Below are 14,152 nucleotides of genomic sequence, written 5' to 3' on the forward strand. Positions count from 1 at the left end.
CCTGCAGGAGAACCTCAAAGACATCATTAGCAATTAGCAATACTCTCCCCTCAATTTGCACACTGTGCTTTAATGACTTCTTGCATGATTTTTCCTTCTTCTACAGAAGTCTATGAAATTGCCCTGCAGCATTCCATATAATGAGAATCTCACTTCTGATTCACTGCCAATGGTGAGTGCTGTCTATATTCGACAAAGAGATAGGTGCCCCAGCTAGGCATCTAAGTGTCCCGACCAGCAATTTCAAGAGCAACTGATGTCTGGACACAGGTTCTGCCATCTGAGTGATTTTGAAGATCTCTAACAGGGTCTTCAGATACTGTTAACACGGCTGAAGAAGACATGGTGGATACTTAGTGTGAGCCACACAGTCCCCTCCTTTCAGTATCCTCATTCACTCACTGGATCAGAGCAGATGTTGTCAACATCAGCTTCAGTATGTTAGGTGAAAGCTGTCTCCGATGGATTAGACATTTAGCTCTCTGAAGCCTGAGCCAGATGTTCTTAGGGCCACTGCCCGCTTTGGGATGAATAAAGTGTACTGGATTATTATAAAGGCCACTCTTGGATAGAAAGACAAGTAAATCAAGCCAAAGAAAAATGTACTACTAGCTACAAGAAGAAGAAAAACTTAGTTTAATATTATCTTTAATAGATATATAAATTTTGGCACTCTCATTACTGATGCTTTAAGAGTTCATGTAAATCTTGTTCATCAGGACTCTATTATTGCTGCTTTCCAAGCAAAGAAAAAAAAAAAACCCTGCAGTGAACCAATTATTTGTTCTATTTGAAAAAGCTGAGATATTCATCCTTTATGTGGCAGGTTGAATGTGGTAGGTGAGATGAGTGGTTTTTATTCAAGCAGCAACTCAGGAGGATGTCAATTTCAGGCACAATACAAGCTTGATTCCTCCCTGTTTCTTATGCAGAAATCCTTATAATATCTGCATGAGTCTTAAACCTGTGTAAAAGGTGGGACCCAGCCTGATATATTTCCTTGAAAGATGAGCTGATTATATGTTGCACCTGAGTTATGCATTCACTCATCAAGTATTTATTGTGGACCTACTATGTGTAAGGAATGAGAGCTGGCACAAGAGAAGAAAGAAATATTTTAAAAACACTTTACCATGATATTTGGGTGGGGGGCTTATATTCCCTTTGAGAAAAAAAGGCCATATTCTTAAAGCACAACTGAAATTCCTTTTAGGAATATTTGGTATAGATAAGAGCTACCTAACTGATCAATTACACGACGAGCACATATGTGGATCCCACACTGTATAAGACATTGCTGAGGAAGTGGGGAAGATGCAAAAAAAAAATTAGATGTAGTTTCTCAGCTCTAGTAGTTTACCTCGGTAGTAAAAACTTCCTCTTCGAGAAAGAACTAGAAAGTAAAAGAAGGCAAAATATAATCGAGTGGTAATTGGGTAGTGTAGACACTGTTAGAAAAATTCAGATTTAATGGACTAGGGTTAGCCAGAGAGGCTTTATGAAAGACATCGGACTTGAATATGGCCTTGAAAAAAAGGGAAGGCTTTAAACTCTGATTATAGTTGGAGTTTAATCCCCATATGGCAAATGTCAAATGGCTAAAGAGTAACCTCTTAAAATTTGAAATAATAAGCGACCATCTAACAAATGAAACACATTGACCTCACTATATTTTTTGGCATGAAAAGATGTTCATAATATATTAAGTGTGTGAAAAGAAGATTATAGAACAGCATTCTATACAATGAATCTATTACTAGAAAATAAAATATGCATTTTCTATGATATGCCTAGAAAAAAGTCTAGAAGGATATATGCGCGCGCGCGCGCGCGCACACACACACACACACACACACACCATTGTGGAGAAGGAACAGAGAATAATGATTAAATAATTAAGGAGATCGGATGGATGATATAGGGTAACAGATTTAAAGGTGACTATCCTTCAGCTTAGTGGCCTAAGATGGAAATATGATCCAAGTCTATAAAATCATGATGCTGATTGAGAGAACGCAGATTTATTCACAAGTCTCAGGCAACAGAATTGAGGATTGGCTTTGGAAGACTGAGAAGTAAATTTAGGACAAACAAAAGTAAGGCCGAACTCCCACAGAAGGCAAAAAAAAAAAAAAAAAAAGAAAAGAAAAGAAAAGAAAAAAGAAAAGAGAAATGAAAAAAACTGGAATTTGCTACCCTAGGGAGGACATAAAGTGAAGGTACAAATAGCTTCAAGAATGATTTAGATAAAGTAATGGAAGAAAGGTTCGTTAATTCTTAGTTAAGCAAGAGCCAGGAATGTCCAGACTGTGAGATATTCAAGGTATTTCACAGGGGTAGAAAGAAGGTGAGCACAGACCTGATCCCAACCAGGACAGGCCAGGAGTTAACCCTTCAGTTTCTGGACTGCTGGGAATTTCCAGGAAGTAGTCTCTGGGGAGAGGGTGGGTGTACAGGAGGCACTCAGAGGGCTCTGGGAAATAATTATTTATCAACCAGAAAAGAAGCATTTCAACATTTTAGTAACACTAATGACAATACGAATGCTTATTAGCTAAAAATTAGTCCTGACCATGCCTGTCTTCTGGGATGGACTTCAGAGACCATGTGTGTCAGAGGCAATGTTGAGATAGATGGACTATAGTATGGCAACAGTCTTAGGATTTTGTGAGATCAAATGAAATTGTTAGATGAACAAAGGATTTTTTTTTTTTTTTTTACCTCGAGGGCTGTTCAGTGAAGCTTCCGATGCTCTCCCGCCATCTCCACAGTGACTCTGGTCAAAGGGAAGGCACTGATCACCTGTCCCCGCCACCACTTCAAAATTCTTGGAAAGATCTTTTGTTTCCACAAGAGATTTTAACTTGTAGACTTTTCGAGTGTTGGTGTCTGATAGATAAAGTGATTCAGACACAGGGTCCATAGCCAGGTAGTATTTATGGGCAGGACTTGTGCTAAGGAAGAGAAAAGTAAAGTTATTCAAAGTAGTTTGTTCACTATACATCCCCTGGGGTCTGCCTTTTGTCACAGATGGAAAATTCTCTTAGGAGATGGCAAAAAAAAAAGACCCGAAACGGATCGTTCTCATGTACTGAGGGGATGGATGCTACTTTGTTTTTCTAGTAATGGGTCTGAGTATTTAACACCTCAGTGTGTACTGCCAACCTGTAATGAAGCTGGTATTTCAATACCATCTACATGGGGGGCAGAGAAAGAAGCAGAAGAGAGAAAATCCCAGGAAATGATTTTTGCCATCAATGTCTTTCATACCGGTTCTCCAATTACCTACTAGATGACTGCCCGGATGGCTCACAGTCACCTCAAACTCAACAAATCCCAAACAGAAGTTCTTGTCTTCCTGCCTTCCCCATCCTTCAGAATCTTACTTCTTCTCCAGGGTTCCTGCCTCACTGGGGGCCCCGCCAGCCTCCAGGCTCCTGTTGTAAACTGAAAGGCAGGTACAAAGATGGAGGAGTCTGGTGTGTGGGGGGGGGGCTGTGCTAGAGATAACATTCCCAAACTTTTCCATTCCGAGCTTCCATTTTTTAGCTGACCACCACACTTTTCTAATCCATTTTGTCTTATTTCAGGGCATAACAGAACTGATTATATATGACCTTTTTTTTTTTTTCAGTTATAATCACAATCAGCCATACCTTTTAAAGGTGACACTAAAGTTACCTTGATCAGATTTTGGTATTCCTGAAACTCTTCAATTACATATTCGCATGGAATCTCTTGTGACATTTTTATCTGCATACATGGCTGAGCTCATTAATTAATTTTGATTCTTCCTAATCCCATTTTTTTATGGCTGTAGCAACATTGGTTTGAGGGATATTTTCCTTGATCCTAACGTTTGTTGGACCCCATCTTTAAGAACGTTAAAAGCTTTTTAACATTCCTTGGGGTGGTATGCAAGCCTTTCTGCACTTAGTAAATCCTCACACGCCTTTTAAGGCTTTACTCAGGCATCATTTCCTGAAGAAAGCCTTCCCTAAATCTCCAGTCTGGGTTATCTGCATTGCACTTACCTCTATTCTGGAGATTACATATCGTATTAATTTTTGTATCTGTATCCCCCAATAAACCATGTGAGCTTGGAGGAAAGCAACCTGTCTTATCTCTGATGTGCTCACAGCCCAGAACTCTGCCCCACACCCAGCTGTCTAAGCCAGGTGCCATTCTTTACTCCTCCTGTCATTCTCCACATCCAGTAAAACATCCTGCGTTTAAAAATTCTACCTCCTAAACTCTTCTCCAATCTGCCCACTTCTCTTCATCTCCACGGTCATTACTCTAAGCCTCTCGTATCTTCTCTGAACTCTTTGCTTAGTACCATTTCTGTATGATGTAGTTGTTCATTAATTAAGAAGTATTTACTAAGTACACTAATGTGCCTTGGAACTGTGCTATCGTCTGGAGACCTACTTGTGTGCATGATACAGTCCCTTTCATTGTGAAATTCATGGTCCAAGGGGGGAGTCAGATCGGTAAACCGGGAATGACTGTCAAGTGCGGCAACAGAAGTAAAGGGGGAAAGACGTGAGCAGAGAAAAGGTACGTGTGACCTAGCAGCACCTATCACATTCTATTAGCATTATTTTTATAGATAAACTGAAGTCCATACTTGATTCAGATTTCCTTAGTTTTTATCTAATGCCTTTTTGTGTGTTCCAGCATTCCATCTAGGATACCAAATCATATATAGTCATCATGTCTCCTTAGGCTCCTCTGGGCTGTGACAGTTTCTCAGACTTTCCTTGTTTCTGATAACCTTAACAGTTTTAAGGAGTATTGGCCAGGTATGTTGTAGGATGTCCTCTACTGGAATGTGTCTAATGTTTTTCTCCTGGTTAGACAGGGGTTATGGGTTTGGGGGACGAAGACCATAGGGGTAAAGTGCCATTCGCATGACTTGTGACTGTTGATGTTGACCTTGATCACCTGGCTGAGGTAGTGTAAAATTATTCTTTCTCTTCCACTTTCCATACTGTGCTCTTTGGAAGGAAGTCACTCTGTGAAGGCAACACTTGAGGGGTAGGGAGTTATACTCCACCTCCTTGAAGGTGAAGTGTCTACATAAATGATTTGAAATTCTTCTGCACGAGAGCTTGATCTCTTCTCCTCTATTATGGATTCAACCGTTAATTTATATCAGTAGGGACACATGGATATTTGTTTCATACCGTGCATGAAAACTCCATGCTACTTTATTTTGTTGCTCAAATTGTTATGGCATTGGCCATTGTGAACTCTTCCTGTTGTCTCATGAGACCCTTTGACATATGTCCGTCAGTGTGGAGGAGTGTTTGTTTCTTGTGCTGTTTTAGCCTTTCTTTACCTTTTGGCACTACAAGATGCTCCAGGCTCATCTTTTATAGTCCCTTCCCCGCACTGGAATCAATCATTTTGCTAAAGACCCTGGGTTCCTTCTATCGGAGAATGGTACTGGAAACCAAGATGTGAGTGCTGGGTGTAAGCACTATTTTTTTCACATCTCTTTTTCCAACTACACTGTAAGCTCTTTACAGGCAGGAACCATATTCATCCCTCTGTCTTCCGTGCCAACAGAGTGTCTGACGGGACTGATGTTCAGTTACTGCTGAACTAAAGTGTAGGACATGAAACTAACTAAAACATGCAAGTGTTCAGGTCTTGGCCACTTAGCCCAGCAAAACGGCAGGGAAAGGGCCATCAGAGTAATTAAGTTGCCCTTAAGGACTGGTACATTCCTGATTGTATTCGTAATTATATTTGCCCTCTAAGCATATTTATGTATGTTAATGATGGTAAAGGCTAGCAAATACTGATTTGAGACCCAGTTTATAGTTTTAATTGGAAAAAAATCAGATCCATTAGGAATACTTGATTTTTTTCTACTTACCTTCACTTCATCAAATAAGAGAATTCAGTAGATTCCAGGGACATCTTCCACCCTGGAACCACCATGACAGCTGCTGTAAATAAACTGTAAAGGGCCCCAACAGACTCCAGAATTGGTTTGGCAGTCATATCAGACAAGGCATCTCTGTAGCAAAGACTGCTTAAATAGGGGTTTGAGTAAAAGTTTTTACATATTTAGTTGAATGTTTGCCTTCAGAATAAAATTTCCTCAGTGCCCTTAGATCTTCCTAGGATAAAAAGGGGGTCGTAACCCTTCCTGAAACAGCCTTCAATATTTTGGTAGCCAGTTTGTGGAAGTTTCAACTGAGCCAGATTAATCATGTTTTGTTTAGGAAAAGTCCATAGGCTGTTTTTCCAAGAGAAATGTTATTCGCATAAAAGCACTTTGGAATGCATTACATTCATTTATTATTGAATATCCCCAATGTGCCTGTGAGGGAAGTTAAAATTATCATTCTCCTCCAATCTCAGCTGGGGAAACCCAGACCCAGAGAGGGCTTGCTCAGGGTCACTAACAAGCCTATGCTCTGACCAAGACTAGATTAGATCACACGTGACTGTGTGTACAAAGTGCCTTCAGAATACTTTAGTTCTGAAGGTGGTAAAAAAAAAAAAAATCTGTGCTCCTGTCTTCCTCTAACTGAGCAACATATCCTGTTTTGCTCAGCTAGGCTGTTCTAAAATTTTGTGCACTGGCCTTTAGAAAATGGAATAGCCCAACACACAAAATTCAAATCTGATTAATGTTATTTTCTTGACAGGCAACAGTCAGGGAGGTCTCCTATATAGATATGTAATTTCTTGCCATTTCATGCCATTTCCCAAGTGCACTTCAGCTCTTTTTAGATTGGTTTCTTTCCACTTTCTAAAAACATGCCATACCTGAGAAAGAAAACCACTGGACTACATTCCAATTTGTTCTAATCCCTTGTGTCTACGTGCATATTGCAATTTGAGATACGTGGAGATTTCTTTTATGACTTCAGCGTTAGACTTATTGTCACCTTCTGGTTAGTGTTACATTCGAGCAATGCCCTTCAACTTGGCAAAGATCACTTCATTCATGCTAGTTAAAATCGCAGATTGTTAAATGGGCAATTAATGCTTATAATTAATACTGTGCAACGCTTTACTAGTAAGCAATTTGACAACCAACTTAATTTGCTTAAAGAATCAGTTATGCCAAAGTAGCAAGGCTATCTTGTGCACTGGCATTTAGGAAGTGGCATCTCCCAAACGAAACCCAAATTAAAAACCCTATCAGTGCCATTTTGATGACAATTGGCATTCGGAAGTGAACAAATTCAATTTTCTCCTTTGCAATTTCAGGTAATTTAGAACAGTTTTGACAAGTGTAATGCATAAACAAATTGAAGAGAAATATTCATTATGATTAATTTCAGAGCTACGTGCCATTGTCGGTAAATGGTTGGTTTAAAGTTTTTCTATTATTTCTTTTTGGTGGGAAGAAATAGAAATCATGAGGTCACATAAAAGGAGAAAAGAAAAATCTTATTCAAGAAGGTCATCATGGTCACTGTCTCTTAATACACTTGTCAACTATATTTCTGGATCTGGGAAGATTGCTGTATTACCTCTCTTTCTACCTGCAACTTGAAAACATTGAATCTGTTTGAACTTACAGACTCATTTGTGATATCACCTAAGGAAAACATAATGAGACTTAAGGCTTGCTTCCCCATGAAGTACTGAACTGACAGTTCTCACTTATCTTGCTTTCTTTTCGATAGGGTCTGATCCTCCAGCAAATTCCCACTTAACGGAGCTCTCTTCTTTTGTAAGACTCTTACCTGAATCATAACTTCTAAATTCACTTTCACATCATTCCTTTAACCTCACTTGAAAAGTAAAATCTCCCTGTTAGCACATTATTACGAGGTGGCCTCTTAGGCAAGAAGGGGCATTAGGTAGCTGCCCACGTGATTTACTCACCTATGTCTGGTATCTCTGTTTCTAGGGTGCACAAGGTTATCCATGAGTGGCAAGTAAAAACAAATAGAGAGTCGTCAGTATCATTCAACAAGCCAAATCTAAGCAGACACACCTATTCCTAACCCAGTTTGTGGCTATTAGAGACTCCATAGGGATCATTTCATCAGATGTGCAAGGCAAAGCCTTCCTGGCTTCTCCTCTTAAGATGGTGTCAAGGCGAAGGAAGAGCCTGCTTGGTGGGTGGGCAAAGCTCTAAGGCAGTTTTTTCTCCCTGGACCATCTTCACCAGAATCACTTGGGTTCTTGCTGCATGTGCAGTTTCCTGGGCTTCTCCCCACTTGTACTGAATTAGAACCTCGTGGTGGACATGGGGCCTGGGCATTTCATTTTTAACAGACTCAGCTGGCGATTCTGATGCAGGGAAAGGTTTAAGAACCACTGGGCTAGCCTTTGAAGAAGCAGCCACTGCAAAGGGTCAGACCACTGCAGCCTCTGTTCTGAAAGCTACTTTGCCAAAATGGCAAATCAAGCCTTGTGTGCAATGGGCTTCCCAGATCTAGCCCAAAGCCACTTATATGATCTCAGAGATAAGACAGGGACATCTCTTGTGTACGTTAGCACATTACTTAGCAATATTAAAAGAGCTGACAAATTAAAAGCGGAGAAGTTTTCTCTTAGACCATGGCAGAACTGCTGCATCAATATAGCATCACTAAAACATCATGTACATCAGCTACTAGGGCCTCGTGTCTTCCAATTATCTATACTCCAGCAGGGCAAGCAGGGTAGGCAAAACAGATCTGTCAGGTCAGAAGAAGCAAAACACTTTGGGAGACCCTTACTGGTAAGCCCCTTGGCACATGGTGCTGCCTAGGGTATTTCACTCTGGGACCTGGGATGAGCCTTCTCGCACAGGGGACGCGGTCTGTGTACAGGCCTGACTTTGGGTCACATCTGCCCAGAATTAAAAGGCTATAATCATCTGTGAAACACGGTCATTTTAATTTTAAAATCCTTTTAAACCTGGACCTTCATGTCATCTTAAAAAACATGAAGGTAACACATCTTTTTATCTAAACTAGAAAATGTTCTTATTCTTTGCAATGTCAGGAAAGTGGGGAAGATACAAAATGATTTCATCTGAAGCTATCTGCTCCTACTGATTCAACTCTTTTCAAAGAAAATCTTTCTGGGAATTTCACTAGTTGGGCCACAGGTCAGGATGCACTGACTTTTCTGTTTCCCTGGCCCACCTCAAAAGGGTAGGTATCCTGTGGGTTGACACAAAAGGTCAACAGGGAAGGATGGAGCTCTGATTAGAAACCCGGCCTCGGGCATTTGGACCTCTTTGAGTTTCTTTGTCTCCAGACACTCGCTTGTTTCTGTGGCCTCTAAACGAGCAGGTGAGTGTGCTCGAGGCCGGCTCTAATCACTTCCTGAAGGAAGTCGAGTTGTGAAAGTACTAGAAGGACCTCATTAAAACATGGCTTCATTGACAACAGATTCTCATGGTACAGAACCACTTGTGTGGCTACAAAGCGTTTTGCAATGGTGATGGCAAGGGGTGGGGAGGAGAGTGGTTTGACTTTCTTGCAGCTGCTTCTGATCCTGCCAATAATGTCACTGTGAACGTGGAAAGCTGTCGTGTATTATGAAGAGCAGCGTCTCTCATTAACATCCCAGAAGGAGGAAGTGAAAATGATGGAATTTATTTCCAGCGTGTGACCTTGTTCTGTCTCGGGATTACTTTCAGTTAAGGATTTAGGATGGAGCTCCCACCAAAGTCAGTTTGCTGTGTAGCTAGCAACCGATGGCATGCTGAGGTGCCAGTGTGAGCTCTTCGCAAGTGCCCGGGCCCATCAGTGGGCACTGCCGCCTGGCAACTGACTGCCTTGAAGCTTGCCACGGGTTAGGAGGAGGAGAAAGGCGTAGAACTGCCATATCTTTTTGGACCAAGAAATGCTCCCGAGGGTAGGGTCTGTAACTTGATCTTGGATTTTCTCAGGACCGAGATGATTAAAAGGGCCATCTCTTCTTTTTTAATTAAAAAAAAGTTATTGAGATATAATTCACATACCATAAAATTCACCCTTCTAAAAAGTACAATTCAGCAGTTTCTAGTAAACTCAGAGAGTTGTGCCACCATTGCCATCATCCATTCCCAGAACGTTTTCATCACCTCAGGGAGAAAGCCCGTACCCGTTAGCAGTCGATCCCTATTCCCACCCTGCCCCAGGCCCAGGCTTTCTGTCTAATTTGCTTTCCATCTCTGTGGACTTGCCTATTCTGGGTGGTTCACATAAATGGACCCAGAGCATGTGCCTTTTTGTGTCTGGCTTCTTTCACTTTAGCATAACGTTCGACCTCTTCTTTTTGTACATTAGTGAGGTGGGAGATGGAGAAAGAGAGACTATGCCAACTTGGGAGTTCCTGTCTACTGACCTGGCATCATGGGTTTGCCCGGCCTGCTTTGTGGTGGTTGTAGCACTTTCCTTGTTTTTCATGCTATTCTCAGCTTCTTCCCTTACACTTAGCCAGAAATATTTGATGTCGAAAAGTGGACTTCCCTCCCTGCTCATGTTTCTGTGGTATCCTTCCTTTGAAGACTGAGTTCCCACTCCTGCCGTTTACTGACTTCTTAGAGCTTCCAACTCCAGTAACCCTCACCTCCCTCACGCTCTGGCTCTGTCCCTTGCCCTTATCACATCTTACCTGTCGTGTGTTTTAGGGCCCCGCTTTCAGCTAGCAGCTCCTTGGAAACCAATCCGACCAATGAATCCATGCCCAAGGGCTAATGATGATTTTCGCTTGGTCATTCTAACAGAGGTTCTTGGGTCGGGGACTCTTAGAGATGCAGTGCCTCACCTCAAAGGACCACATTTCTTAGAGAGGGAATTTGGGCACCATGGAAGGGCAGCGAAGATGTTGCTGGGTGCAGTGGAGGGAGCCTACCACTAATACACAAGCTCACCCTGGAGAGGTAACCACCTATTTCATCCACATGGAGTGTCTCTCTATTTGTTGCTCCAGTGCTTCTGCCAAAGGGATGGGTCTTAGTCATTTCTCAGATATTTTCAGAGCTCTCAAAGCCCAGGTTCCATTTGTTCCTTCAGCAGAGTGCTCTACAAGTTCTGCTGCCCCTCTGCACGCTACCCGCCCCTAAATGGGTGCTATTCCAGTTCTACTCAATCCCTAGTCAGTGACAGGAGTCAAGTTCAGGACAATGGAGGAAATACTAACCAGTCACTGTAAAATAAACAGTAAAATCTCAAGAGAAATTTTCATGTCACAGTGACACTTGTTGAGTCCAAATTGTCAAGGTACCAGGAAGCATTTGTCAGGCTCTTATTTTCTTCTTTCTTTCATTTTAAGGGAAGGACAAAATAAAGATCTGGAGAATATCAGCATCTTGAACAATAACAGCATGAGGTTTTTATAAAGAATAAATCATACCCAGTCATGCTTAACAGGTTTTCTAATAGAGTTGTGAAATTAGAAGATGAGAGGGGAGCAAGGGGGATAGTCATATTTGAATTCTTGCAAAGCACTTGATATGGTGCCTCCTAGTTTTACTCATGTAATTATCTGTTAGTTTTAGAAAACTGAAAAGTAGCCCTGAGGCCATAATCCAAGGAAAAAGAAAAGAAGTCACAATCGGTGAGAAACAGCTGAAGGACTCGAGGATGTTTAGACTGAAGAGAAAGCTCAGAAAGCTGGGATAGCTGTCTTCACACACGTGGAAGCATGTCAGGGAAGAGAGGGAAGAGCTTCCGTGCTGTCTCCAATGCTAGCATTTGCTGCTACTGACTGGATGTTTGATGAAGGTAGACTTCAGTTCGGTATAAGAAAGCATTTTCTAAAAGAGCTCTCCAAAGATGCAATGGGCTGTCTACGAGGGGTTGTTTAAGGTTCCTGTTACTGAAAGGGATCAAACAGAGTAGACACGATCAAATGCCATGCATGCATTGGGTGCCACGTTGCACCATATACTTCCATGGACTTTTCTGACACTAAGCTCACAGATCTGTGATGTCACTTTTGTGTTACCAAATGCAAGACGTGTACGTATATGCAGTTTTAACCTGAGAAGCAAAGCCACAGAAATAACTAGACCTAAACTATTTCACATGGAAATGAATCTAACTTTAAAAAAATCTTCAGAGAATGTATTTTTGAGACTCTCTTAGATTTACTTACATAATGATCTTATAATTTTCCCTTCTTTATCATCTTACCTCAATTTCCCACTGGAAGGGAACACTAAGATGTGTACGTATGGATGAAATCTGCAGTAAACAGGCAAAGGAGTATTATATACTTCAATAACAAGAAATAATATCGTTGCTCTTGCCATATTGCTAATGATAATGACACAACTGACTTTTCCTTACCCTCCCCATTCAGCCAATGGGGGGGAGGCCAGCTACAGAAAATAAATGATTGGCAACCAATGAAAATGAAATTATTTCTGAAGTCAGATGAAGGAAATTCGATTAGGGAGAGTTAGGATCAGCAGAGATGAGGAAGGAAAAATCTATAGTCTTCCAATCTTTGCAACGTCAAGGGGCACCTGGAATTGTTCAAAGTGGCCCACTATGAGACAAGAGGATGGAAGAGAAGGGAATCTAGAAGGGCATCCAGGAGGAGCAAGCAAAATGTCATCAAACTTTGGGCTGAGAACTGCACATCTGTAGATCTCAAAACAAGTTAAACTGTATAAGACATGTAAGAGGATGCTCAAATAATAACTTGAAGTCAATTTTACAGGTAGAGAAGCAGAGAACAGAGTGGTTAAGTTATATAATGAATAACCTTGACAGATGGTGAAGATCTAAAATGTTCTCTATCCCTTTCTGTAATAACCTATTGACAACATTGCTCTTCCATTCACAGCTTTAAATGCAACCAATAACATAAAGACTATATTAGTCTGTGTTTCCAAGGAAACAGATGACTTAACCAAGTAAAATCACTAATATGCACTGGGGGGTGGTGGTGGTAGCAGCAATTAAATTAACTGATTTTAACAACAACAAAAAAACTGGTACAAAACGAAGTTTCTATCTATGTACAATAGAATTCATTGACCATTATGGTTCTTAATGTAGCAAAGGCTTATTATATCAACTTATTTCTCCCTAGGAAGTTTAAATCTGGAAGTTATAAAGCAAATATATAAATTCACCAATTATACATCAAAGATGCAATGTACACAGTATAGGCTACTGATCATGACAGATACTTTTTTATATTTTAATTTTATTTATTTACTTATTTATTTCTAACGTTACTTTAGAGAGAGAGACAGAGTGCAAGCAGGGGAGGAGCAGAGAGAGAGAGGGAGACCCAGAATCTGAAGCAGGCTCCAGGCCCTTAGCTGTCAGCACAGAGCCCGATGCGGGGCTCGAACTGTGAGATCGTGACCTGAGCCAAAGTCGGATGTTTAACTGACTGAGCCACCCAGGTGCCCCTTGGCAGATACTTTTTTTTTTTTAAAGGTGAATCTAATAAGAACTATATTCGTTTTTGAGTAAACATGATGGATAATGTTTGCTGACATAAACTGGTTTGATGGTTTTGACTACAGTAAAATAAGGAGTTACCTGTCAATTAGGTCAAATGCTCATCTAAATTCAATCTGTTTATTTCTCTGATGGCCAATCACGGGAGTGTTAGAGAAGGGAAAACTATGTTTTTTTTTCCTTGAATCAAATGCAAGGGAGAACTACTTTCTCTTTGAACCTAAGCCTGGGAATCTTAACTGTGAGTCTATGAAGGGGGTAGGTTGCTGGCGGGTGGGGATATTCAGGGAGACAGGGAAAATATATGACCCCTGAAATCGCATGTACAATTTTGTGTGAATGTGTCTTTTTCTGGGGAGAAGGCCCACAGCCCTCAATAAATTCTGAAAGGGGCCTGAGAATTAAAAAAAAAAAAGTAAGAAGAATTGCTGTAAAGGATGTGAGCTCGGAAGAGCTAGCTAGAGAGACTCAGGCTAAGTGAGAGAGCCTGGGTGTGTGAGCTCACGGTGTGTGCACGCCTATGTGTTTGAAGAGCTTTGACAATGTGAGAGAATAGTACTGTGGAGTCAGAATGAATGGAGGGATTGGACAATACTTCCCACTGCCAGAAACGAATTGTTCTTTATACTGAGAATATTGCTTTGCAGTTAGGGTCCAAGTTTTTCTATTTTATCCTTCAAATGACTTTGTGTTGAAGGTCATAAAGTACTTTGGACTAAAATGCAAATCTGTTAACTGTCAGGGATTCTTGAGCAAAGGAGAATCTCATC

The 14,152-nt window shown here is 41.0% G+C and overlaps 1 protein-coding gene across 3 annotated transcripts in view; it reads right to left on the reverse strand.

Moving 5' to 3' along the window:
* TENM1 (teneurin transmembrane protein 1) overlaps window positions 1-14,152 on the reverse strand; it is a 555,347-nt gene that overhangs the window by 98,502 nt on the left and 442,693 nt on the right. For 2 of the 3 annotated variants that reach the window (XM_047082126.1, XM_047082124.1), the window contains exons 21-22: window positions 7,861-7,881; window positions 2,722-2,954 (exon numbers count right to left, since the gene is read on the reverse strand). In XM_047082126.1, coding sequence (XP_046938082.1) covers window positions 2,722-2,954; window positions 7,861-7,881 — 254 coding nt within the window. The remainder of the gene's footprint in view (window positions 1-2,721; window positions 2,955-7,860; window positions 7,882-14,152) is intronic. The other variant, XM_047082125.1, reaches the window with a different exon arrangement.

Source organism: Lynx rufus, unplaced genomic scaffold (genome assembly GCF_022079265.1).
Source record: "Lynx rufus isolate CCGP_SWC_20201006 ecotype Redwood Valley unplaced genomic scaffold, mLynRuf1.p SCAF_19, whole genome shotgun sequence".
NCBI lineage: Eukaryota > Metazoa > Chordata > Mammalia > Carnivora > Felidae > Lynx > Lynx rufus.